The sequence below is a fragment of the Herpailurus yagouaroundi genome, unplaced genomic scaffold, assembly GCF_014898765.1.
Source record: "Herpailurus yagouaroundi ecotype Mexico unplaced genomic scaffold, PumYag 77, whole genome shotgun sequence".
Taxonomy (NCBI): Eukaryota; Metazoa; Chordata; class Mammalia; order Carnivora; family Felidae; genus Herpailurus; species Herpailurus yagouaroundi.
The window spans coordinates 71,158,328-71,171,212 of NW_024412388.1; the positions used below are offsets into that span (position 1 = coordinate 71,158,328).

Below are 12,885 nucleotides of genomic sequence, written 5' to 3' on the forward strand. Positions count from 1 at the left end.
TGGCTTTAGGAGCCCCCAGTCCTAAAATATATCAACAGAATTGTGTTTCATGTGGAAATAAAAACAACAACAAACATTGGGAGGTCCGTGCCAGGCTCAGAACTCTACATAGAACATTCCAATAATTCCCCACAAAACTGCAGAGAAAGCCCTACTCTACCATGAAGAAACTGAGGCCCAGAATCATTGAAACCCAGGTCGTCTGGCATCTGAGGTCACTCTTTTACTCAGCATCTTACTTAATTGGGAATAACAAAATCTAAGGGTTTTGGTTTTGTTTTGTCTAAAATTCTTCGCTGTGTAAATACCTTACTTTGTGATTTTGAAAGTGAATTTAGTGGGTCCGCAAAAGGTTTTTATTGAATGAATGAAGAGGATTACCACCCAGTAACAAGTTTCCTGAGTCCCATTCTTGGAGAACCTGAAGCCCAATGATAGCCCTCCGGATTTAGAGTCCTAGAGTCTTCAGATCATCAGTGAGACATTTTTTTTATATACAATGAGGAATTTACAGTAGTTTGCTACCAACACTAGTGCTTCCTATTTTCCTCACAACAAGACTCTCATGTAGACAAAGTTGTTATTATTTTTAGGAAATGAACTCTCTCCCACCCAGGAAGTTCACAGCAAAACCAGGGTTGAAACTTATGTCATCTGCTTCCTATTCAGTGTGTTTCCTATTATGTAGGAAAAGTAAATTTAAAACGTAGATGAGAAATAATAAACTACGGAAGACAGTAAAGACTCCAGTCTTTGTAAGGTGTTAATTTCATTTTCCCAAGGCCCTGGGATTACTTGGCAAGGTGTTATGGTGCTATGGAGTCTTTCAGAAATCTGTAACCCCCATTTAATAATTACGCACCTAGGTCAGATCTGCAAACTGCTGTGGAAATTTTTAGCAAATGCAGGGAGAAGCAAGGTCTAGAAGTGGCCTCTCATGGTTTTTCCAGGGCATATAGTCTCAAGAGGTTCCAAGAAGCCACAGAACTTTACAGAGAAGTTGTGACCATTTATCTGCTATCCAGAGAAATAGGACACTAGGACTGTAAGCCAAGTTGCTAAAAAAAAATATTAATCCAAAGTACAAATAATAATGCAGAAGTGGGATCTGCCTTTACTCTTCCCATACATGTATGATAAGAATTCAATGTTTTAGTTAAAACGACCAAAGTAGGCAATGATTACCATTCTTCAAGTGAGGGCACCATGGCAATGCATCACATGGGAAACGTGGAACAGAATGAGATGAAATGGAGAAACGTAGACGTGGTCAGAAAAAACAAATTCCAAAGCAAATTATAAGTAATCTTTGGCTGAGAAACCTGAGGCTAAAATATAAAATCAAGCTAATTTCTGAGGAATCTACTTATCCTTTATTTGTACTAAATGTTTTATGACAAGTCTATTGCTTCAGTTTGGGAAGAATCAAAAACATGTAGAACATTTACTGAATAAATACCAATTTGAGCTAAAATGATATTAGGTTTTGATGATCTACCTATTTTTAGCCTAAGGACTAAATGATTTTCTGACTTCACATTTTCATCATTTTAATGAAAATGAAGTTATATGCTGAAATGGTATTTTCTTAGATTGTATTAAGGTTTATATATTCTAGATTTTTCACATATGCTGTGCTATATATTTTTCCCCTAAATCAAATATATTACACACATGTAGATATATTTTTACTCCTAACAGAATACTGCAGGCTTGAAAATGAATTTTATTATGTTCCTTGACCTTTTTAAAGTTATTTATTCTAATGCTAGCAACAGTCTGTCTATAATATAACAGAGCTTGGCTAAATTTATATCGCCTTGAATCATCCCTACAAGTTTTTGTCATAACAGTGTCAATTTAGTACTTAAAAGGTTTATGTCTACTTGCACCTGTTCTTAGGACAAGATTTGGAATTTGCTTTTTCTTACTGTATGTTTTTATTACTATATCAAATACTGAAGATCCGCTTGCTGTAAAGATATGAAAATGGCATCATTTCCTTACAACAGTCAAGACACTACTTTCCAAGTCAAAATTTCAACATTTTTGATAACTACGTAAGACAGTTCAGTTTAGATCAGTCTTAGTACCACTCCATATACAACTCTGTAGACACACGGAATAGTCATAGATTTACTACATTTTTAGGAGGGAGATTAATTTGGCAATATTTCACATGGGACCAAACAGAACTGAATGTGATGAAAATTCTTAAGGCTTCCAAAGTGTCTAACATACTGCTTAAAGAAAACCTAGATACGGGGAAAATTTGGCTCAATAAATCTTGCCTCTCATAAATAATCCAACAAACTTTTAATCAATTCCAGCTTTGAGGGAAATTTGTTGTAAACCAAGAGGCCTTTTTTGTTTGCATAAGAAGATGCTTTCAAATGGCAAGTGCTTCTAGATAGACGGTGTGTTACGTACAAAGCTCTTATCTGCTGATGGGTGACAAGAGAACCTCATTAGAGACAAACTTTTATCATGTTAGACCCAAGAAATCATTAATATCTTTTTCTAAAAGCTCGGACCTCATTCTGACTACATTCTTAAGCATTTTATATCACTTTGCATATCACAATTGTGTTGCAAATGTCTAATACAGTTCAGGTTTACCATTAAGGTAATTTACCTGTGACCATCATTCTTGGATCAAGCCATCCCTGTTGAAACCCTGCTTCAAAGATTCCTCCGGAAATGACCAATTCTTTCTCAACTGACAGATTCAAGTAAATTCCTGCACTAGATTTATCAGTGCTCATAATTATACCACCAGTGCATATTTGATAAATGATTAAGTAAATACCTTGATTACTTTATTAATAAATGAATGGTTTAGTTTTTTGTTTTCCAAAGTTTAGTCAACAGAAGATTAGTCCTGGGAAATGAATTTCAATGAAAGGTACCATAGTAAAATTAGTTTAGAAACTGATGTACGTTCTAATCTCTTGCTGAAAACTCTCAACATATCTTAAGATACTAAGGACTCAGGTCCTGAAAGTAGAGAAACACAACCCAAATTTTACACCCAATGTTTTACAAACCTACAGGATCATGGTGATAGGCATTGTTGTCACCATATTCTATACATACGTGAATAATCATGAAGGGATAACTCTCTCCAAATTAATTTAAAGATCTATTACCTTCCTCTCTGCAAAATAGCTGTGTTATTTTAGTTTTACGGCACTGTGTGAAGTTTTCTACACTTGAAATTATTTCAGGGTTTATTTTATAATTTAAAAAGATGTCTATCCATTTAATTGAATTTATACATATATCTTACAAATTATTTGATAAAATAAGGAGATACCAAACTACCCACACTAGCCTCATCTTTACCTGTCACTGAAAAAAAAGTCAAAAAATTAACTTTTAAGGCATTCATGGAATACTTTAACATTATAAAAATAATTTAAAATTTTTAAAACCATTTTTAAGTCAATATTTATACCATGTTATCGTCAATTCCAAAAACGAAGGCATTCATGCATTCAAGTTCCTATCACGTGACAGGATTTTTAACCGAAGTGCTTCCTTTCTTTAAAGGAAAAATATTTTAAACTTCTTTCTGTATAATCACCTTAAAGAACAATGGTATGAATGGCGATGAGACTAGGATATGCTTCTTACTGAGGCTTAGTATGATGTTTTAACGATGACAAAATGATAAAGTCTTAAGAAAAATAAACTTCATAACTAAGATGCTAATATAATTCTATTCAGATTAGTAATACTTTGTTATAAGGAATGATACTAGAGACATATGAAAATATCATTTCTAAATTTTAGAAAGGTTTGCCTTTCAGCTAACTAGGAAAAGAACTGACACCAATTTTGTTTACTCGACCTGACTTTAATAGAAGGTAAAGTTATCCCCATAGTGCTATTGCTGTCTACACAGCAGAAGAAAATTACTGTGAAAATATATTTCATCACCTGAAAGCTTAATTGACCAGTCTCCTCCACTACTAAAAACACGGTGTGTATGTGTAAAACAGAAATAACCATTTGATGACATGTTGTAGCTTTCTTATGTTAAACATTTTTTATTATAGTAATTGAAATAACTTCACCATACAGATATCACATGCTAAAGCATGACAATGCAATAGTAATTGCACATTGTGTTGACATTTCAAGCATATTTTCTGTAACAACATTTGCATTCATACACAGGTAGTAAAGCACATGGGGGATAATTTGAGTCATGATTCATGGTAGCAAAATGTATTGCTTTCAAGCTATTCTTGAAACCCAGAATCTTCAGCAAATCTATTAATATTCGATATTGTAGCGTGTACAGTATTAATTGGATGAACCAACCAGTTCAGGACCAAGAACTGCCATTGTTAGCCTTTGAAAGAGAAATAAGAGCATTATCTGACTACTTTTGTAAAGTAAGCCTTCTTACTTATTTAAAAAATATTAGTCTGTTGAATAATGATTTTACCAACAGTTTTCAAGTTAGTAGGGATGGATAAAATAAAAGTTTTATGTAGCCCTTCTTAGATAATACAGCCCAGTTAATACAAAATGTGTTACCCGAATCATTTTCCTTCAATATACCATACACCCATTTATGACATGGCGAAAAATCACCAAAAAAGGGCAACAATCTCAAAGAGTGCAATAAGTTTTAATATACTACTTTTTGGTTGCAAGGTTATTCTTTGTATCCATACATCTTGGTTCAAATGGTCTAGACAATCCATGCTTTCTAGGCGTAGAAACTTGGTTCTTAAAAATAGCAGATGAATAGAACTTGATCTAAACACATTTTATCTAAGTTTTACTGTTGCCGAGGCAAAAATACACCACCATAAAATACAAGGAAAACCAATATTTAAAAGGCAGCAGATATCTTTTCTTGACCTTCTCCACGCAAAGGTCAAAACTTCAAAAGGAGCTTAAAGTGAAGAAGATGAGGAGAAGCAAAGAAAAAAGGAAGAAATAAAAAGCAGTGTAAGAAATAAAATTTTCATCAGGAATATATTTCTAATTTTTTAATTTATTTGTAAGTACTATTAACCCAAAATATTTACATAACTAATTCAGAACTTGAAAACATAAATTTCTCAATTTAAAGAGCAAAGCCAATTTTCAAAAATTAAGTCACAGCAACACAACTATTTGAAGTTACACTTTTTATTGCTTAGCCCTTAAAACTAGGTAAGCTAAGATTTGAAATGTAAATTAGCATTACAGAAAAGAAAAGGAAGGTATTTTCTGTCACTCTTCTCGAGGTATTTGCTATTATTTTTAAAGAATACCCTTTTAAAAATGAATCAGTGCTTTATAGAAACCTAGAAATAATAGAGTTTATGCAACTATCAATTTTTGTTACACTGAAAAGGTCAAATAATGTGTATGTTTAGATTTAAAAAGAATTTTACATAATGGCTTTGACATGCTAAAGACAAAAGCACTTGGATTAATTTATATTACAATGTGAAATTTCAAGTTAGATAACTTCCAACTTGAAATTCTATAATCATATGCTTTCCAAATTAAAAAGAGAATTAGAATGAAATCCTTGATGTCTACAAGCCACTATCATCTAGTTGTTTGTAAATACTACATGAAAAGAAAATTGAGTGTTTTTTTGTTTGTTTCTGTCTGAGTTTGGCTCATTTTAGTTTTAGGGAGGAGAAATTAGTAGGCAATTTTTGTGTAGTTAGACCTAATTTAGACATATGGAAAAAATATGTATAAGTCTTTGCATCTGGCAAAGGTTATTTCCATATTTGATCCTGTTATAGCTTCATTTTCATACACACAAGGTAAATGAAATGCTAGTAAAATAAAATTTGTTGCTAATAAAAATAAATAAAAATATGAATCACAATAGTTGGATTACATAAAGCAAATGCTAATTAATTACAATGCTTGATAATTAAAGTGAAAACAAATCTGTAATCTCATACCATATTCATAGATGACGATTTAAAATAAAGATTGCTTTTTATATAATTCTGGAAATCATTGCAATCATATACGGTTCTGGAAAGCATTCTGATCTTAGATTAACAGAATGAGTAGAGATATGTTTTCTCTAACAGAATGAAAATACACTTTCAACTTAAGTAACCCAAATTCCCTACTAAAAACTCCTGTGAATATTGAATAACTTCTGGAGTTTTTCAAATAAAGTTATTTTCTCTCCTGGAAAAGAGAGAGAGAGAGAATCAGACCCGTACTATCACTTATATTAATATGTTTTAACCCTATGAATAAAAAATTTATAATAAAAACTAAGGAATATTTTATACCTCTAAAACATTTCCGTGGCCGCTAGAGACTTTCATGGTTTACTAGTGTATCTTCTCTTCTTAGTTTCTCATTAGGGAATAAGCACTATAGTAACCATAGTCCACAGCATACCAGGTAGCATATATAAATAATGAGCACATGGCTTTTATTCACAACTTTATCACATCAAACTAGATCAGTATAAATATGCAAATGTGAGCAATAAAATTCTGGTGTTCAAAAAAAGCCAACTCTAAGTAGCTAGAGAAGTGAAATTTGCTCATTGGGTAGTTTCACACATTTTAACTTATTTTTGGTTTTTAAATTGTGTGTGTGTGTGTGTGTGTGTGTGTGTGTGTGTGTGTATGTGTTTTCTAGGGGGAGAGGGTTCATCCCCATGTTAAACATTCTTCTTTTTTGTTTTAAATAAAAATTTTAGTCTTCTATCACTGAGGACAGAAGTTCCAAAGCACCCACTCTAGCATAAGAAATAACCATTTTGATTTAAATTAATGCAAGTGAGTGACCAACAAACTGGGTTGATATCATATACCAGACACTTGAAATTATGTCTCATTCATGGAGAAATCATGAATTTAAAAGAAAGATGATTTAAAAAAAATACTTCATGAAAAGACCCACTTGCTGATCACTCTTAAAATGATTTTGTAATATCCCAATTTTTACATTATTAATTCTAAGAAATCTGCAATGAATTTAGTAATTCACAAAGTGGAGTCACAAATACTCAGAGTTAAAATGTAACTTCCTTTATCCTGACATCCTCATCCCCTTTTTCCACAAAGATAATAACAAATTCTTCTTTGGGATGCATCTAGCAAGGAAAAGTATCTATTGGAATATGGATGTTAGGTAGTCATAAAGAATCAAGTAGCGATAATTTAAGGAAAAACCTATTTTAGCCTATCACAGCCTCAGAATATGGCTCTAAAAGCAAAATGTATCTAACTTACAACTTCAGGTTGCTAATTATCCAATTTGTAAAGTAAAACCGGACAGTTTGCCTCTCTTAAGTTCTCCTGCTTTGGGGCCATTTCTTGATTTACTGAAAACAGTTTCTAGGATAGTAAAAGGTAAAACTTTCCTACATTTTGCCAATAATTAGCATCTGTGAGAAAATAAGACTGTTGGGAGAAGTTTAAACAAACTTCTAAAAGATGAATATCACAATTTCTAAGGACTTCCATGTCAATGATACTGCTGTGTTGATATTTTTATGGAAAACTGAATGCTCACCCATCGTTTTTGAAACTGTAAGCAAGAAAAGGAAGTAAGCTGCTAAGAAATTCATGCAGAATAACTTTACACATGAAGAAAACTTCATACTCTATTTTGATTTTTGAAAATTCTCAAGGGTACACCCATGACTAATAATATTTAGTAATCCAAATCTTCCATTTGCAATAATTTAGATTATTTTCTATGGTACAATGTGAAACTCTTTATTAGACTTTGCAATGTTAGTTGGTCTCAACAGTGAGAGACTTGTAAGTGTGACACATGACCCTATAACTCCAAAATGAGTTTGAAATGTCAACTCTTCTACTTCTGAAGAACAGAAGAAATTGTATTTAACCATATGTACCCATTGGAGATATACTTTCCAAATAAAAGTGAGTGATATGAGATACAAAAATCAGATGGAAAGATTTTGTTATTACCATCATTTTCTGTTCCTTTATGTGACTCCCAATGAAACATAAAAAATGAAAGCTAGTTTATGTTTTGTTTACTTTAACCCACTGGATTGTCTTCCATTTTAGGTCATTATATGATCTTACTAGATCCTTACTGAAAATGTACATCATCACAAGTAGCTAAATTTTCACATGGAGAAATAAAAATGTTGGGAATTTCAGGTTGGGATTTTTATAGTAGTTTGCAGTGTGCTGTAGTAATGATAAACCCGTCTTATATTTAATCGTATCATCAAGCAACACCAGGCTTCTAGCTTTGTTTTTCATTTTAAATGGCTACTATATATAAGAGAATTAATAAGGTATTATACTATTAATGCTTTTTCAAGTCAAAAGATGTGTTGTCTAGAAAATAATTTAACACTGAAATGGGATCTTCAAGATCAATTCTGTTTTATATATTCTGCAGCAAAAATAACATTTCTAGTAGGAACGTATTAATTATAAACCTAGCAAATTCTAGACATTCACATATTTGTGTAAACAATTTTAGCATGGTTTATTACATTTCCAGAAAGGTTAAGTCTTATATCCAGTTTTCTGCTAATTCTTCTTTCATACATTATAATAAATATATATGTATTATTTGAGTGCACATGTGTATATATTTTCACACATATATGTCATATATACATAAAACAGCACTTAATGGTCACTTTCTTTGCATGTTTAAATTGGAGGGAAAAAATGAATTGCTATTATGCATAATCCATGGTGATCTTCCTTTTTGTTTCACAAATGGCCATATCGGGACGTAAACAAAACATTGGAGCGAGTCATTCCAGGTGAACTGTATTTCAAGGTGTAGGTTGGTGTTCTCATGAAGAATTGTGTACTTCCTGGTAATAAATACCTATAAATGACAGTTAAAAAGTTATACTTTCACAAACAAGTTAATATGAACATGTCTCACTAAAGTGTTCTTGGTTAATACTTTATATATCCTACATGAAAAACAATACTATAACAACAATGCATTCAACATAAAAAATGCCCTCTCCCAGACTGAGGTGGGGAGGTGGGAAGGTGCTCATAAAAGCCTTACCTAAAGAGCTGCCTATAGATGCAATATATGACGATCTCAGTGTCCTAAGACATCCCATATAGGGCCATTATACTCACATGCTAGGAAACTATTTGCATGGCTCATGTTAATTTGGAATTCATTGTTAATCTCTATAAATAATGTGTGAAACTAGTCAAATATTTCTTAAAAGTATGTGATATGAGAATTTGGCTAGCCACATTAGTAATAATTGTTTGTTTCAAGGATGTTGGAACCACTAGTTATAATTTAAAAACATTTCATCAATATATTAGGACTAAGGTAATCTAAGAGAAAAATTAAAGATTAAAATTCATAACTATAAAATTTATATTCCTAGACCACATAGTTCTTATGGTAACAGAACACCAAAAACAATCATGATTACAGGTTACATGCAATCCTTGCAGCCAAACGTATTTGAAAATACGTGAATTACCCAGATTTTAGAACAATATAGTGTATATACTGTATATGATATAATATCTCCATGGGGGCTTGGGGCAGCATCCTGAAATCAAATCATTAATATTTCTGTATTTAAATGTATGCATACTTACAATAAACAGGATGAAAACAATAAATAACTTCATGTCAATTCAGGTCAGGTCAGATTTGCCAATAAAAAGGTTACTCTTCCTTTTTAGTTTTCAGAGATTTGAGAATAAGGAATTGTAAACAAGAATGTGCACCTGTATAATTTGTTTCTCTCTGGAAAAACTTTGATTAGCATTAGGCCACTCCAATCTATATATCTAGAGAAAAATGGAAATCCACAAGGAAATCCACATGAGCAAATGCACATAAACATAGCTATTAAAAGTATAAGTCTTGGTAATGATGAGAAGGACATGGTATAAAGTCAGGACAAAGACATCTATGAGGAATTTCCAAAACTATAGTCAGCAATAGAAGGAGGTTTGAAATTTTTGAAAAAATAAACAATGGTAGAGCATCAACTCATTTATTTTTTTCACGTGACTTTAGAACAGCAACGGTATCACACTTCCAGAGATACACAAAGAAACTGACAGCCAATGGTACAATTAGCTACCTATTCTACATTAAATAATGTTGATAATTACTATACCTCTATGTCAACAGAAAATTACACTTATAGTTGTATTATATGAATTTTATAGAAGAATGTGAATTCCTTATGATCAAGTTGCATACAGCATTCAAATTAAAATGGAATTCTCTATAATATTCATAAACATCACTTTATCATGAATTATCTAATAATATCCTCTAAATCTATTACCTAGTACCACAAACTATAAATAATTGCTCAAATCATTAAGTTAATAGAGCAGTAAAATAATACAACAAACCAAATTAAATCAAAATTGCACAATGGGTGATGAATAATGAAACAATTGATTTCTCACATCACAGATTATATAAATTATTTTCTTAATATCACTTGGGTAATTTATATGGATTAATTATTATGTCAAGAGCTAGTGGAATCATGATGATTAATCTGATGTCTTCTGTCATGAAAAGACTCCCTTCCTATCTAAGGCAGAGGTGCAAAAGAAAATAAGGTGTTTGACCAAAACCCACTACTTTGTATTGGTTGAGAGTTATTCTTCTACTGAAAATTCATCCTGATTATATTGATAATTTTCAGAGTAAACAATAACTTCTACCAACTTCCTTTTGAAGAATTTCTGAGCAATAGTTACTACTGACATTACAATAATATCCACATATCTGTTTGAGTTACAGATCTCCATTCCGCAGATGAAAAAAATAAAATAAGAACACGAAGTCCAGGGGTAGCTATACTATTTTATTTAACCTATGTAACATTTAGTGTTTTCTGTGTGCTCACCACTATTCCAATTGTTTTGCAAATATTAACTCATTTACTTCTCAGAACAATTCTATACAGTAGATATTATTGTATGCTTCATTTTACACATGAATACACTAAAGCATAGGGGGGTCAAATGTCTTGCACACAGTTACACAGCCAGTTAATGGCAGAGCTCAGATTCAAATCCATGTGCACCAACTCCAGAATCAGTGCTCCTAGCTACTGTATTATATGGCCATTTCTCTGTGTGAATCTCAATTTTAAAACCAATGGATACAATGATTATACTCAGTTTTTCAAAACTATGAAGTGTAAAATAACCTAGAAAGTAGAAAAAAATTATACATCCACAAACCTAAACTTTTTAATAGAGGCAGAAAAAGCTAAAATGAAACTTTTTCTGAGGAAAAAAGTTCAGTATGAACTAAAAAAAGCATATGAAATTACATTGAAAGAAACACTTTGTTTCCCTAAAGCAAGTGCTGTGGGATATTTTAAAGCATAACAGGGAAACACAATGGATTATATGCCTTAAAATCTCCATTAATATCTCTTGGGAGATCCCACACTAGCTGAACATCAAAGATTATTTTTGAAATGTTCTTTGCAATGATATTAAATAATACAATTTGATCAATTTTAGCAAGAAGAAGATCTCTGGAAAGTACATTTATAGCCTATATATATCTATCTAAAGATTTTGTGTTAAAGCACCAAAAAAATGTGAAAAGTTTAGTTCTACCTTTACTCTAGCTTACTCTTGATGTACAAAAATAGCTAATTTGTAGATACCAAGGAAAAATACCTCACGCTTATACCCTCACTTCTCATCTCTGAGGCTAGGTGTGCACAACCTCACATATCCATCACATAGACATAAAACATGTATTTGTCTAATTTCTACTTGACGTAGAATTGGTTGGCCTGTCCATGCCAACTTATTGCTGACCACGGAGGATCTCTGGAATGTGAGCATTACAAGACTGGTAGGGAATTAGCCTTGAAAACTTAAGCTACGCCCACCTTCCAAGATGGTCCTAGAGTAAGATCAGGGCCCCTCAGACCCCAAAATAAACTCAGCTCCTAGTTTGGGGAACAAAGGTAAATGAAGCTCATCATAATATTTTTCCTGTGTTTAATTTTTTTTCTATTGTGGTAAAAGATATATAACATGAAACTTACTAGTTTTATCATTTTTAAGTGTACAAATCAGTGCATTAAATACATTCACAATGGTTGTGTAACCATCACTGCGATATAGTTCCAAATGTTTTCATCCCAAACAGAAACTCCTTGCCCTTAAACACGAAATCCCCATTTCCTCCTCCTCCCATTCCGTGGTAACCTCTATTCTACTGTCTCTATGAATTTGTCTAGATATTTTCTAGATACCTTATATAAGTGAAATCATACTATACTTGTCCTTTTGTGTCTGGTTTATTTAATTAGCATGCTTTCAAGGTTTGTCCATGTTGTAGCATGAGTCACAATTTTATTCTTTTATATAGACTATTTGAATAATATTCCATTGTATGTATATATCACATGGTGTTATCCATTCATCAGTTGGTGGACACCTAAGTTGTTTCCACCTTTTGGCTATTGTGAATAATGTTGCTATAAATATTGCTGCACAAGCATCTGTTTGTGTACTTGTTTTCAATTCTTTTGGGTTTATACTGAGGAGTGAAATTGCTGGGTCATACAGCAATTCTATATTTAACTTTTTGGTCAATTACCAAATTGTTTTCCATAGCAGCCACATCACTTCACATTCTGAGATAGCAATGCATGAGGGTTCCAACTTCTAAATATCCTCACCAACACTTATTATTTTGCATTTTGGGGATAGCAGCCATCCTAATGAGTGTGGATTGTCCCATTGTTTTAACTTTGATTTGGGGTACGGGGTGGGGGAAGCTCTAGTCCCACTTCTGCCATTGCTAGCAATGTGGATTTAGATAAGCTATTTAACCTCCAAGAGCCTCAGTTTTCAGTTTTCTCTTCTGAAGAGTCCAATAGATTCTGCCATGCCTGTTTAA

General features: G+C 32.3%; 1 protein-coding gene across 4 annotated transcripts in view; it reads right to left on the minus strand.

Annotated features, from left to right (window-relative positions):
• Window positions 1–4,028: 4,028 nt before the first annotated feature.
• Window positions 4,029–12,885, minus strand: part of TTLL7 (tubulin tyrosine ligase like 7) — a 147,044-nt gene continuing 138,187 nt past the window's right edge. For 2 of the 4 annotated variants that reach the window (XM_040470779.1, XM_040470777.1), the window contains exon 21: window positions 4,029–8,826. In XM_040470779.1, the coding sequence (XP_040326713.1) occupies window positions 8,706–8,826 (121 nt within the window). In that variant the 3' untranslated portion in view covers window positions 4,029–8,705. Of the gene's footprint in view, window positions 8,827–9,614; window positions 9,774–12,885 lie in introns of those variants that run through there. The other 2 variants (XR_005788697.1, XM_040470778.1) reach the window with 2 other exon arrangements.